This window comes from Oncorhynchus mykiss, chromosome 16, assembly GCF_057628025.1.
Source record: "Oncorhynchus mykiss isolate SJ-2025 chromosome 16, ASM5762802v1, whole genome shotgun sequence".
Lineage (NCBI taxonomy): Eukaryota > Metazoa > Chordata > Actinopteri > Salmoniformes > Salmonidae > Oncorhynchus > Oncorhynchus mykiss.
In genome coordinates, this window is record NC_143037.1 from 56,622,020 (window position 1) to 56,637,900 (window position 15,881).

At 42.6% G+C, this 15,881-nt stretch overlaps 1 protein-coding gene across 2 annotated transcripts in view; it reads right to left on the reverse strand.

Moving 5' to 3' along the window:
- Nucleotides 1–9,085, reverse strand: part of LOC110491103 (nucleolar protein 4-like) — a 143,073-nt gene extending 133,988 nt beyond the window's left edge. For both annotated transcript variants that reach the window (XM_036947269.2, XM_036947268.2), the window contains exon 1: nt 7,889–9,085. In XM_036947269.2, the coding sequence (XP_036803164.1) occupies nt 7,889–8,227 (339 nt within the window). In that variant the 5' untranslated portion in view covers nt 8,228–9,085. The remainder of the gene's footprint in view (nt 1–7,888) is intronic.
- Between the last annotated feature and the right edge of the window lie 6,796 nt (nt 9,086–15,881).

Genomic DNA, 15,881 nt, shown 5'->3' on the forward strand with positions numbered 1-15,881 from the left:
TGTTCACCCGCACCTGTATCCCATCAGTAATCTGCACACCTGTCCTGATCATCACCTCTCCCCTTCAAAAGCGCTGACCTGACATCCATTCCCTGCCGAATCGTTAGCCATGAACAGTATGTTGTGCCAGAGTATCAGCCTCAAGTTGGATAGAATTTGTTTTGTTGTTTGTTACGTATTGCTTGCCTTGAACTTACCTCTGTTTGTTCTGTCTTCAGTTACTCACCCGGATCATTTACCCCATTCCCGCCTGGTCGTCAGAGGATTCCGCTTCCCCATTGGAACCACCTATTTACTCCCATCGACTCACCACCGCTACCCGCTACACCACCTGGATATATCTACCCATTCACATTCACTTGTAAATAAATACTCACCTTCTTCCTACTCTCCTTGTCCTGGTCTGCTTCTGGGTTCGATTTTGAAGAAACGTGACAAATGATTTCATCACCAAGGATGTCAGTGCCACTGGCCTGAAGTTGGGGATTTGCTTTTTGCCACGGGAACAACAGTATCATGCAGTTGTTCTGCACATGACTTAAGGTCTTTTTAACTTTGGTCTGTCTGAATAGGCTGGTGACAATCTGGCAGCTCTAGCAGGGGAGAAATTTGAAAGGTGGCATCCTATGACGGTGCCACGTTGAAAGTCACTGAGCTCTTCAGTAAGGCCATTCTACTGACAATGTTTTTCTATGGAGACTGCATGGCTGTGTGCTTGATTTTATACACCTGTCAGCAAATTGCCGAACCACTAATTTGAAGGGGTGTCCACATACTTTTGTATATATAGTGTATGGGGGACAGAGGATGGGGTAGTCATTCACAAATGACTGATGTCAATCCCTATTAATTCACACACTGTGAGTCCATGTAACTTATGTGATTTGGTAAGCCAAATTTGACAATGATAAAAATAAAAAAAATCACAATGAAATCTATTTCAATGACACGTTGTAATGCAACAAAATGTGACAAAATCCTGGGGTGGGGGGGGGGGGGGGGGTGAATACTTATGATACCTACTGTAGGTACTATTGACTGTGGGTGAACTTTGTCTTTAATTCTACAGAGGAACTACTATTACTGTATTACTGTCTGCTAAGGTGTAGTATGCATTTCCTTTACCAGAGGTCTTTATTTTATGTTAAACTGATTGAACGAAATCATACAAAAGCAGTATCCTACACAGAAATACACACATAGTCTCACACACCAGAATACACAAAACCCCAAGCTAACAAAAAACACATTCATAGTAAAATATAGAAAGAACACAGATGAGACCAGAGAAGTAGAACGCTCCAGACCGGACCTCAGAGGGAGAACTGAACAGCCCCTGAACACTTTGGATGGCCCCTCCATTGAACCCACTCTAAAGTAAGTGGATTTCATTATACTGCATGTGCGTGTCCACGTGTGTGTCCATGTGTGTGTGCGTGCGTGTCCACGTGTGTGTCCGTGTGTGTGTGTGTGTGTCCGTGTGTGTGTGTGCGTGTCCGTGTGTGTGTGTGCGTGTCCGTGTGTGCGTGTCCGTGCGTGTCCACGTGTGTGTCCGTGTGTGTGTGTCCATGTGTGTGTGTGTGCGTGTGTGTGTGTGCGTGTCCACGTGTGTGTGTGTGTGTGTGTGTGTGTGCGTGTCCGTGTGTGCGTGAAGACAGGCGGATCCACAGAGCGGACAACAAAAAACGAACTTATCCCCTGCCTCATCCCATCCCATCTCTCTCTCGTTATTTAGTTCTCCCACTCCTTTCTCTCCTACATCACTCTCTCTGTAACACAATTACTGCCAGTCAACGATTTACAGCTGCACAGCCAGCAGATAGCTGTTCACACACTCACACCAAGGTTGTTATAGTTTTGTGTTTTTAATTCTATTCGTTTTCTATTTTTATTTGAAATTCAGTTTCGTTTCAGTTACTTTTACGACTTGATTTACTAGTTTTTATTCAGTTTTAGTTTGATAAAACATTTATATTTTGTTTTTACATGGTTTTGTTTTAGTATTAGGGACAGGATGTACAGGTTGTATTTCTTCCCTGTTAGTTAGTGGTAGGCAGTAGTAGTCTCGGACATCCCACAACGGGATTCTCTTGGATATAAAAAATGAAATAATAATTCAATCATACAGACAACTCTCCCAAAAAAAAAGTTTGGGTAGGCGGGCCAAGCCTGAAAAATCTAAAGGCGCGTTCGAGAGGATCACTTTTGTCAAGTCAGTGGCCATTATTGGTCGCCGCCTTCCAAAGTCTGTTGCATTATGGGGATAAACATTTTCTGACTTGCGCCTACATGACGACTGCATGATCTTTACAAAAACCATGTGATCAAAGTTCATGAAGTTTCGACTGCAGTCGACTGCAAGTTTCTGCAGTTTCTCTTCACCAACTTCCTCCTGCAGACAACACCTGCATTGTGGGAGGCTCTATTGTCAACCAATCATTAGGGTGTTTTTGTTTGACACACCCAGACGTGACCAAAGACTTGACTGAAACAGGAACCAACATTGCACGATTCATGTATACAGTAGACAAATTAATGTGATATTTGAGGCCCTCTAACAAATTACTGGTAAAGTGCTAAATAGTACACTTTTTTTCTCTACAAACCAACAGCTGACACATTGAGGGAATCTTTCATTTCACCTCAACCCCTCCAGCTCCACAACCCAACCCTAACCCTACCCCCCCCCCCCCCCCCGCCATGCTCGTCCCCGCTGGGAGTGACTTTCACTGGGTGACTGCTGTGACTGCAGCCCCTCGGTTTGGAGAGGGGAGCATGCCCCCTGCTTCACCCCGGCCCTGCAATTAACGCCCTCCTACTGTCCCCCAACAGACCCACTGGGCCTCAGAGGGCAGAGGCGGGGGGAGGAGCCACACAACCAGAGGCCTTCCCATTCACGTCAATTTAGTCTTATTTATTTCTGCGGGATAAGGGGCCCTTTGAGATTGGAGATCCCAGGTCTGATAAGGGGGCCGTCCCAATTAAGTTACCCCCGCGGGCCACCATTAAACCCCAGGCCATCGACACGTCGCCGCCACGGAGGACAGCAGGAGGAGGAGGAGGAAATAGGAGGAGAGAGAGGAAGGGGTGGAAAGTAGATACACACACAGAGAACACACAGCGCATCCTCCCATCACACACCCCCAACATGAGCATACATCACACATGAACACACAAATAGCTCCTCAAACACACAGACAAACAAAACAGACAGATAGTTTTACACAGACAGGGCAAAATAGACAGGAAACACAAACTAACCCTTGAAACATTTGATACTGTAAGAGCCATCTCAGTTTCCAGTGCTGTATACTCCAGTATGTCTATTTCTATTATCCTGTTTTTCCTCCTCAGCCCAGAAGGGGAACAGAGGATGGGTTGTGACTGAGCCATGGGTTTTGTTCATTAGGGCATCCAGCAGAAAACGTTAAGAAGTGTTTTTGCAACAGAAAACAAAAAATGAATGTTTCTTAATGGACAACTCCAGGTTGTCCTTCCTGGTTTCAGTCCATTTTCTTATGTTTGGTGCTTAATGAACATGGCCCTGTAGTGTGGGGCTGCTGCTGGACACGGCTCTGACCGGGACAGACGCTCATGTGACCCTATGGGGAAAAATTAGTTCTATTGCTGGTAATTGCACATGATGCCAAACACAGAAACCTCATTGATGGCCATCTGTCTCCTATTTCCACGGACATACGGATATCCTGTTTGACTGTCTTAAATAACGTTCTGACTGACTCCTACTGCAGTAGGAGTCAGTCACTTCTACTCTTAATACCTGACCTGAGAACAGCTAAACTGGGGCCAAATCAAGCATCGCAGAGTAAGTAGATGATTTAGGATCAGTTTTGCCTTTTAAATCACAGTGGATACAATTAAAATGGACATGGGGGACCTGATCCTAGATCAGCACTCTGAGACACTTGATACATATGGCCCCAGGAGAATGAAAAGGCTTGCTAATTTCTATGACCAAATACAATAACTCAAGTCTTTGTATAAACAGAACATTGCACTGTTTTCTGTCCCCTCTTTCTCTCTATCCTCTCATCCCTCTCTGGTTTAGATTAAAGAATGCAGCTGAGAGACAGCGTGTTGAGAAGAGCATGAGGACAGAGCAGCAACAGACAGCATGTTGAGAAGAGCATGAGGACAGAGCAGCAACAGACAGCATGTTGAGAAGAGCATGAGGACAGAGCAGTTGACAGACAGCATGTTGAGAAGAGCATGAGGACAGAGCAGCAACAGACAGCATGTTGAGAAGAGCATGAGGACAGAGCAGCTGACAGACAGCATGTTGAGAAGAGCATGAGGACAGAGCAGCAACAGACAGCATGTTGAGAAGAGCATGAGGACAGAGCAGCAACAGACAGCATGTTGAGAAGAGCATGAGGACAGAGCAGCAACAGACAGCGTGTTGAGAAGAGCATGAGGACAGAGCAGCAACAGACAGCATGTTGAGAAGAGCATGAGGACAGAGCAGCTGACAGACAGCATGTTGAGAAGAGCATGAGGACAGAGCAGCAACAGACAGCATGTTGAGAAGAGCATGAGGACAGAGCAGCAACAGTTGATCAAACTGCACTTAGCCAAGGCAGGCCTCTCTAAGAGCAGGAGTAGTAGGTGAGAGAGAGAGGGAGGAAGAGAGAGAGAGAGTGGCAGGAAGAGAGAGGGGGGGGCGAGCGAGCGAGCGAGAGAAAGATCGAGAGAGAGAGAGCGAGAGGGAGGAAGAGAGAACGAGAGAGAGGGAGGAAGAGAGAACGAGAGAGAGGGAGGAAGAGAGAACGAGAGAGAGGGCCCTCTGCCAGTGGAGGAAAGAGAAAAGCGTTAAGACCTATTAATAGGAGCCGCCGAGACGCTGGTGTCAACTCCATGTGATGGCTAAGCTGTGGTGCTGCTTCCTCTCAGCAACACACACTAATTTCTCTTCCCCTCTTTCTCGCTCCGTCCCTCTCTATTTTTCTCTCTCTTTTTCACTGCCTCGTCTTCGCTCTTCCTAATGCCGTGCCTGTCCCATTGTTCCTCTCTCCCTTTGTCCGACAGTTTTTCAATGTGCTGCTACTGTGCTACACCTCTGTCCTGCTGTCTCACCCCACTCTCTCTTAATAAGATCACACCTTGACCCTTTTCATACTATCGTGCCGACCTGAATCCTACTGTGCTGGCTCGTAATGTTTTGGTTCGGGTCAGGAATGTGAAAAGGCCACCTGTTTTTCCTTCACTAAGTGTTGATTCAGATGATCTTATCCTCCGTTGTCATCATGCATGCTAAAGGTCACATTTCTTACAGAGTTCCTGCTAGAGGAGCCTTTTCTGTCTTTGATTTGCCATCTGACGGCTGGATGCTTCTCCTAAAAACATTAGTCTGAAGTCTATTTTCTACACTAGAGTGATGCCATCCTTCAGAGCAGTTTAATAAAAACCTACCGAAGATGATCCACACTGTCCAGACATATAATTATGTGCCAACACAGGAAGTGAAGGAGCAGTACTACATGGCTGCCTGTTGCACAAACATTGAATACCTGTATGTGAGGGAATTACACACACTTACACACATTTTCACCCATCATAAAACACACTCTAGTCTGTTGTGCGAACATGCACGCACACATGTACACACACGCACTTGCACACAGGTTGAGAGCGGGTTCAGTGTGTGTGGCGTCCTCCATCCAGGTTTCTCCAGGCCTCAGGCAGCTTTCCAGTGCTCTGGCCTCATTCATCCACACACTGCCTACCATGCCATGGCTCTACTGGCACTTAGAACACATTTACAATCTGCTCACTCAGGAATCTCACATATAAACCACACACACACACACACACACACACACACACACACACAAAAACAACTTACCCATCTAAAAACACACATTCACCCTCCCTTCCACAAACAAACAGACACACACACCCACACTAACAGTCCAATTTACAAGTGGTCAAAACCGCCAATAGAAAACAAGCAGTGAGGGTGAAAGCTCACGCATCTTAACAGAACCCCGAAGGGAGCAAGACTGTGTTTCCATCATCACTATTGATCTATCTCTCCTGCGTTAAACCTACAGTACTCTCCACTTGTCGTGACCCACTGAAATAAATAAAATAGCAGCAGGTCTGGGTGAGAGCAAACTGCCTCACACAGTCAGTCAAAATATGACCCTGCTGCCTCAAGACAAAAAGCAGACTTACCGCTTCTGCCTTAGCTTCTGCCAAGACGCTGCAGTGAGTGGGGTTGGCTCTGTGTTTAGCTGAGAGCGGAATAACAGCTCCTTCAAAAATGTTCTGTATCCAGCCTGCACAAATTAGCCTACTATCGGAGTTCAGCAAGTCAACAAGTCATATGACTGTCTGTCTGCCTGTAGCCAAAAGCTGGGTAACTAATGTATTTTTGCGATTGCATTTTGAGTATATTTAAGGCATGTATTGTATAATATCTTTCTACAGAGAAACTTTCAACAGTGGCCATTTACAAATGTTCCAAAAGCAATCAGAGAGAGCCTTGACCCCGTTTGGAATAGAAATAACAGACTCTGCACTTGTCTAGCAGCATGTCCCCTATAGATGACCAGACTCTCCATTGAATCCTTTCAGACAACCTCAATGAAGTCAGCTCAGAGGAGAAGGAGATGTGGATGGAGAGAGAAAGAAAGAAAGGTAGAAAGAAAGGTAGAAAGAAAGAAAGAAAGAAAGAAAGAGAGAGAGAGAGAGAGAGAGAGAGAGAGTTTCAGAATAGCCTGTTCAAATCTAGGACAGACACATTATCAAGAGGGGAGCAGACAGGAGCGCAACCCTTTCATGTGACTCAGATGCTGAGGCATGTAAATAAGCAGCAGCAAACAGGTGCATTAGACAAGCTCAGCAGGTGAATGGGTGACTGTGAAATGTGTAATCATCTCTGGAAATCCTTGATGTTGATGCATGATCTTTAGTTGTCCCTGTCTGAACCTGGATCTATATAAACTGGCATTGAGGTTACATTGTCATTTATAGTCCCAGATGTCTATCTTTTCAGGCCAGTTTACCCCCCTCAACCTTCAATACAAAACCTTATTAGAAGAAAATGTAAAGAATAGGCTGCACAAATTCAATTGTAGAATGACTGTCACAAAGGTGAAATAGAATGAGTTCTTAAATTTGTCAGCTGTACCCATGTCTGCATCACATATTTTAATATTCATCATAGAAGGGCTATTTGAAATTAAGCATTGAATTGATTTGATTCATAAATGGACAATATAATGTAAATATTGGGAACTGGCAAATGTACTCTATGCCAGGAATGAAATATCTCATACGAATGTAGTTTTTTTTTAACCGGTATTTTATCATTTATTTGCCCCCCCTCAGCTGCCAATGTGAGCTACAAACGCATGGACAAGGGCTAGCGGTGGGATGGGCATCTATATATACCTTCTCTCTCTACCCCGTCTCTTCAGCAACACGACAACCATCAAAACGCAATCGGTCCAACCAATGTGGCTTGGACGCCTGCAAGCAAACACACACACACACACACTTGACTATCATGCCATCAGTTGTCTCTTGATATGGGCTTGTAGCCTAATTTGTCTTTGCTGCAAAAATCCTTGTCTATCATTATTATCAGGGCGATGCTATTTGCGCAAACCGGGTGGTAGCTTAATATAGAAGCGCTGTACGCATAGTGGCACTGCCTGGCCCATGACAGCAGGGACAGGAATGAATGACTGACAACTTAAGATAAGAACGGCCTATTGGGGTGGATCAGAGGTCCAGGGAAAGTTATGGTAGAGCAACCGTAGCGTGCGAGGACTCAATAGATACATTTATATGGGCAAATATGGGCATCATAGACCACACACACATTTACGCGCAGAGCAATGAAAGAGGAACATTTACTAACCGTCACCTTGATGGGGACGTACAGGACAGGTATGTCAGTGGCTCCATTCTTGTTCAGGTCCCCTTGAATGGTCCCGACCTGGAACCCTTTGGATTTCACCCAGAATTTGAATTTGGCGTTGATGTGGTTGCTCTCGATGTAGACCGCGTCGGAGTCGTCGGTGTGTAAAAGGGTCTGGAGAATCTTATTGTATTTTCGCCGGGTGACTGTCTTTGTTTTACCCGAGTCCCCGTAAGTACGGAGACACCAGTCCTGAAATTCGCCGAACATCTCTCCTTCCAACACCACCGGGTTTCTGCTCATTTTGGGTAAATTCAAGCTGGGTTTTTTCATTGACATGGTTTCTCTCTGATGTCCCGTGTCTTTTTAAATAGGAGGACAGGGTCTTTCCAAATACTAATAATCCACTATTTTATTCGATGTATGTTTCAAATAACCGTTAAATGTATCTCTCTTGGCTAGAAAGTGATCAACATATGACTTAGATTGATATTCCTGCGAACAATGAGGAAGGATTCCGTATCAGGCTATGAAGATTGGTGTGATCTCTCTCACACCTGTTAGCAGAAAACGTTCGCCTCCTGTCCCAAAGGGTAATAACAAATGTCAGTAGCTCATATCCTGCTCTGAGGAACTGAAAGAGGGGCCGTCCTAAGAAACGGGTATCTCCCACCTGTGTGTCAATGGTCTCCCAGCTAATAAAGATTCGCCGTTTGAATATCACAATTTTACTGTCCCGGAGTAGACAATCAAACGTGGTAGAATATTTTACATAAATAAGGCTACAGAATGAGACAGAGGCCATATATTGCACAGGTCCGCTACTAATTAGAAGGATAGATAGCAGCCCGTGCTGTCGTGATACCTTCCTCCTCCCAACTCCACCCGACACCTACTGTATTCCACCTGTTTGAATCGAACTTGAATGCCGCCGTCCCGAACCATCTCCTGTAAGGCAAATCAAAGCGCATCGATGTCTCTCCTAGATAAAGCTTTAAATTGATAAAGTATACATGTGTGCGAATATTAGGTATTATGTACAGGCTCTTGTTCTTCTCCACTAGATACCACACACCCACAAACCATGTAGCGTTGATGGGACATGTGTGCGCGGAATGGCTCGCTAAAATCCAGGAAGTGCAGTTCCAGAAGCCGAAACGCACAAAGCGGGGCTGCCCGACCGTCCCATGCGGGACTAAAGGGAGCTATTGGCACTGTTTCTTTCGTTTGATGGATATGGACATGAAGAATTAATGTGTGCTTTCCCCCCCACGTTTTCTTTGACCCATTGTAACGAAAACCTATTTCGTATGAAATGCAGGGGTTTGAGCCAGCACACTACAGTGTAAAATATGAGCTATAATTTCAATCAAATTTGAATTTATATTTTATATTTTCACTACCCAGATTGTCATAACTGGATAACCTATTGTATTGGTAGAAAAATAATAATAAATACAATGTATAACGGAATTAAGTAAACCTATGAATTAATTTATTAATAATAATTATAATTATTATTGTTATTATTGTAGGCATAGTCCTCACATATGTTATGTTCATTTGATATGAAAGAGATGGAGAGGGGAGAGTGTTGAAATAGCAGTGCCGGATTCAAACCCATGCTGCAGCTATAAGTGTTCTGGAGGCAGAGTCTTTTATACAGCCAAATCATCCTAGCCCACTATTGTTTTCATTATAAGACAATATTCTGCTTAGAGTGTCTTGACTCCACCTGATCTTTGTTTGTTTTAGAAAGATTGTCAGTTAAACTGTTTTAGTTTTCTCTCAACAGTCAGTGGCCTTTTGTGGCTCCATCCAATCTTGTAGTCAATGAAGCAAAACACAAAAACAATTCTGCTAAAAACACTTTCACACATCAAAATAAGAGAGCCCACACACATCCAATATGCCTGACTTTACTCAAGAGTCCACAAATGCAAGATTGTACCTATTCCTATTCTTCATTCACCAGGCCATGCATATCATTTTGAAGGCTACATTACTGAACATGTCACCTGTATAGTATATCATATAGTAATGGAAAACACAACTGTCTAGATGCTCAGTTTACCTAAATAAGATACCTTACCCAAAAATACTTCCAGACTGTTACAATTTTGATAATAGCTCATAACATCCAATAGATTAGATGAACGGCCTACTTTGGCAGCACAATATGTAAAACATAAGATCCCATTACAGCCCAATCACAAACCACCCAACATAATGTTGGATCAATGGCATTTTATGACCTAGTATATTGACCCACTATTTCTGCTCCCCCAGGTGAAATACATCACAGAACATACAAGGTACATTTAAAAAAAAAAATGAGAACACCACACTCTTAAAAACAAAGGTGCTATCTAGAACCTAAAAGGGTTATTCAGCTGTCCCCATAGGAGAACCCTTTGACTAATCATTTTTGGTTTCAGGAAGAACTCCTTTGGGTTCCATGTAAAACTCTCTGTAAAGGGTTTTAACCCAAAATGATTCTACCTGGAACCATAAAGAGTTATTCATGCAACCAAAAAGGGGTTTCCAATGGAGATAGCCAAAGAACCCATCTGGAACCCTTTTTTCTAAGAGTGTATTGATCTCGCTGTATGCCCATACCATACTACATGTGTATGTACAGTGAATGTCATTCCCCAGATATTAAAGGAAACATTGTAATTCATATATCAGTGTATGTATCCTAGCTGTATGAGGAGAAAGAAAACAATCTGGGGAAATCCCTACACTACTTATACCAGAACTGCAGGGTTAATTCACAACTTGATCCAAAAGCCTCTGATGTTGTGTCAAAGGCTGTATGCTTTAGGACCACACCGGTGGATGCAGTGTTTTTGGGTTGGGCATATCGTTGACTTGGTACAGACAGGAGAATGGGCACTGTGTGACCAAATGGCTGTTTGTATCAAATGAAGGGGCCCTGTCTGGGTGTATAAGCCCTGGGACAGGACATCTCAACCCCCCCCCCCCCCCCCCCCTATATCTAGTTTTTTGTGTATTGTTAGTGATGGGCTGCATATTGAGATTGTTCAGAAAATGAGATTGCCCTTAAATTTGACAATAAAGACTGCTGTCACCATTAGAGCTCACCATCAATGAAAGATGCCAGATATGTGTCACATGTCCTCATTTCTTGTATACACCAAAATACATTGCAACTTTATTACAGTTCATCTCAAAAGAATGCCTGCCAGTTACCTTGTCCTTTGGCCAGTCAACTAAGTTGAAGTTCCGTTATTAAGGGCTTATCTACAGAGCATCACAGCTTGTGTTGAAGTAAAAGTCATGCTTATTGCTCAATAACTGACCCTAGCAGCCAGTAGGTCAGAGAGGACTAGAGTCCGGCCCATGTAGCCTGTAGAACGGATGTGTGGGATGCTACAAAGGGTTGCTTTGAAACACCATTTAAATGACTGCCTGTCCTCCCTAGTCTCTCACCTCTACCAGTTTTAACAAATTAAGAATACGTAAAGGGAATGGGATTAATAAAAAATAGCATCTAAAATTAACTATAAGTTTCTATATTCCTTATGATGCTATGTAGTTCTATGGTTTGTGCATGAGAGGGGGGCATAGGACACACAACAACGTAGCCTACATCTGTCAGTTCTCTGTCAAAGCATTGCAGCACTGTGCTTGGATACCTGTGTCGATGTGTGCCTGTACAGTCAGTGCATACACATGTGCCTGATGTTGCCACAGTGGTCTCATTGTCTCTGCGTAGTTCCAACCCTCTCTCACCGCTGGTTGTGGGCAGTTGGGGTGACACCTGTTCCTGTGAAAAACAAGGCCCAACCAGGCCTCCAGAGCCCCACCACAGAACCATGGAGGAAACGGAATACAGCAGGGCTCCCAACAACAACTATCAAGACAGGCTACACTCAAAGCTAACGTTGCGTTGGCGTTACATTGACATTCAACCATGTTCTCGGTGTGTTTGTGGGCTCATCTCTGCATGAGTGAGAGCCCCTGCCCCAGAGGAATAAAGCAAAAAAAGCAACAGAGGGGATGAAAATAGAATAGACCTTCACCATGGGAAGTGAAAGTGTATTACAAAACATACCCGTCTTCCTCCTCCCTCATCTGCCTCCTTTCCCCTTTTTCGTCTTGGGGCTCCTGGAACTAAGCGACCGGACGGTTTTTGAGAAAAATTGTTAGTCATGTGCGGTTAACCCTTCATTCCTGTTTCTGTGAAAAGTCTGTTGAAATCATAACCGCTGCCTGGCGCCGGGGCAGCTCTCAACTTTATGGGTCTGTCCTGACTGAGTTGGCTTGTTTTGGTTCTGTTACAGTGAGCCAGTGATTAGTGATTATCTGACACTGTCATTCAAACTTACAATATCTGTCTGTTCTCTGTCAAATAATCTCTTCATCTGTAAAATAAAAAGAACCGACACACTTAAAGGCCCAAGTTAGTCAAAATTCATTTTATATTGTATATCATATGGACAACAGCAGATGAACCTAACACTGTAAAAGTGTAAAAAAAAATATTCTGTGTTATTTCCTGATAGTTGCTGGTAGAAAATGCAATCTACACAGGACCTTCTAATCAGCAGGTTTGCATGGGTGGGAGTTTCATGTCCGGCTTTCCATGGTCATATCACCGTGCTGTAAATTGGTTAATAGACCATAAACAAAGAGAGTTCCAAACCTCTCTACCAATAACAGGCAGTTTTCAGTTTTCCCCTCCCTACTTAGACCACTCCCAGACAGAACTAGCTAAACTCTCGCTTGAGAAATATTTTTTTTGCTAAAAAGCTACTTTTGTCCATTGGGCCTTTAATTGAAAAAGCCTTTAAAGCCTTTAAAACCTTTGATTAGAGTCAGGTGTGTCAGTGCTAGGGCAAAAATAAAAATGTGTACCTCTTTGGCTGCATTTACACAGGCAGCCCAATTCTGATATTTTTTCCACTAAGTGGTCTTTTGACCTACCACATCAGATCTTTTCACATCAGCTTTCTCAGAGGTTATCCGATTGGTCAAAAGACCAATTTGTGAGAAAAAAAAACATTTCTGAATTGGATTGCCTGTATAAATGCAGCCTTTGTGTCCCCAGGACCAGGATTGGGAAACACTGGAGTGTTGTAGTGTGCAAATGCATTTACATTGATATGTACAGAAACATCCCACTGGGTACAAACTGGTTGAATCAACATTGTTTCAACTTAATTTGTCAACATATTGTGACGTGGAATCTACTGTTGTTTTGAGGGTGAAATTTTGACCACAGGATTAAGTCATCATTGTAACCCATTTTCAACATAGACAAACCTTGTATAAAATATGTTGAATTTGTACCTTTGAAACAATGTCAGATCTTCAATGTTATATCCACTATCCGAAAAAAAAAACTATAGGCTGGATAGCACCTCCTACTACAGCTTCATTTGGTCCAGGGTTTTAACCAAGCTCTTCTTAGCATTGATATTTGTCACTGATTACTACCAATGTGCTATTGTGAGAATGATGATTGAGAGATTTCTTAATAACTGAATATATTCACTGCTGCTATTGAAGTCATTCCAAAGAGTAGGTTTAACAGAGCAAATGAAATGTAACCACACTTCATCACTCATATATCATCAATGATGCTATTTAGATCTTTACAGCATTTACAAAGTCATCAACAGCTACTGTTTCAATTCAACCCAAGGTTCCACTAAAAATAGACAATACATATAGGGTTTTAAGCTTTGGTTGATTTCAAATTGGTCAGAAAATGTATAATTGATATATTGGATTGACATCTCTACTAAATCAAATCTAACTTTATTTAAAGCGCATTTCAAGTTTGATTAGATTCCTATTCTTTTGATTTGATTATTAAGTCCTATTCTTTAACCTAGATTTTTGGTTGAGATGGAGACGTGAATCCAACACTATTAATTATTTATTTGTAGACAAACTGGATATTCAATTGTGTTTGGTTGTTAACACAACCAAATATCAACATTTGAAGGAGATGTATCTTCTCTTGGATAGTTACATCTGTGCCACTGACTTACTCTGGCTTTAATGCCACTTTCTCTACAAAGGTAACACTTTGCATAACACGTTACACTGTCATAACGTGTTATGACACTCAGCTGACGTACCTTGTCATTCATTACCTGTTATAATATGGCCAGAACACTGTCATGACACATATTTAAACCTCTTATTGTATTATTTTATAGCTGGTTATGACACTACATAAGAGTGTAAAAACCTATCACACAAGGCAAAGCATTCAATTACACCATAGCCTACGTGTCAACAGAATGTTTATGTTATGTATATATATATTTTTTAATTGACCATATTAAATTCTCATTGTAATTGCGCACACATTGATGTCAGACATGCACCTACCCCAATGGTCTGTTGCTGATGACTGGGATGAATTCAGGAGCAAATGTCAGGAGAAGGACAAGGCACCCTCTTTTTGACTGATGACTGATATAAGGGGATGTACAGTTAAAGTTGGAAGTTTACATACACCTTAGCAAACTACATTTAAACTCAGTTTTTCACAATTCCTGACATTTAATCCTAGTAAAAATTCCCTGTTTTAGGTCAGTTAGGATCACCACTTTATTTTAAGAATGTGAAATGTCAGAATAATAGTACAGAGAATGGTTTATTTCAGCTCTTATTTCTTTCATCACATTCCCAGTGGGTCAGAAGTTTACATACACTCAATTAGTATTTGGTGGCATTGCCTTTAAATTGTTTAACTTGGGTCAAATGTTTTAGATAGCCTTCCACAAACTTCCCACAATACGTTGGGTGAATTTTGGCCCATTCCTCCTGACAGAGCTGGTGTAACTGAGTCAGGTTTGTAGGCCTCCTTGCTCGCACACGCTTTTTCAGTTCTGCCCACAAATTTTCTATAGGATTGAGGTCAGGGCTTTATGATGGCCACTCCAATACCTTGACTTTGTTGTCCTTAAGCAATTTTGCCAAGACTTCGTAAGTATGCTTGGGGTCATTCTCCATTTGGAAGACCCATTTGCAGCCAAGCTTCAACTTCCTGACAGATGTCTTGAGAAGTTGCTTCAATATATCCACATAATTTTCCATCTTCATCATGCCATCTATTTTGTGAAGTGTACCAGTCCCTCCTGCAGCAAAGCACTTCCACAACATGATGTTGCCACCCCCATGCTTCACGGTTGGGATAGTGTTCGGCTTGCAAGCCTCCCCCTTTTTCCTCCCAACATAACAATGGTCATTATGGCCAAACAGTTCTATTTTTGTTTCATCAGACCAGAGGACATTTCTCCAAAAAGTACGATCTCTGTCCCCATGTGCAGTTGCAAACCGTAGTCTGGCTTTTTTTTTCTTTTTTCGGCTTTGGTGCAGTGGCTTCTTCCTTGCTGAGCGGCCTTTCAGGTTATGTCAATATAGGACTCGTTTTACTGTGGATATAGATACTTTTGTACCTGTTTCCTCCAGCATCTTCACAAGGTACTTTGCTGTTGTTCTGGGATTGATTTGCACTTTTCTCACCAAAGTACGTTAATCTCTAGGAGACAGAACGCGTCTCCTTCCTGAGCAGTATGACGGCTGCGTGGTCCCATGGTGTATATACTTTTGTACTATTGTTTGTACAGATGAACGTGGTACCTTTAGGCATTTGGAAATTGCTCCCAGGATGAACCAGACTTGTGGAGGTCTACAATTATTTTTCTGAGGTCTTGACTGATTTCTTTTAATTTTCCCATGATGTCAAGCAAAGATGCACTGAGTTTGAAGGTAGGCCTTGAAATACATCCACAGGTACACCTCAAATTGACTCAAATTATGTCAATTAGCCTATCAGAAGCTTCTAAAGCCATGACATCATTTTCTGGAACAAGCTGTTTAAAGGCACAGTCAACTTAGTGTGTGTAAACTTCTGACCCACTGGAATTGTGATACAGTGAATTATAAGTGAAATCATCTGTATGTAAAAAAATGTTGGGAAAATGACTTGTGTCATGCACAAAGT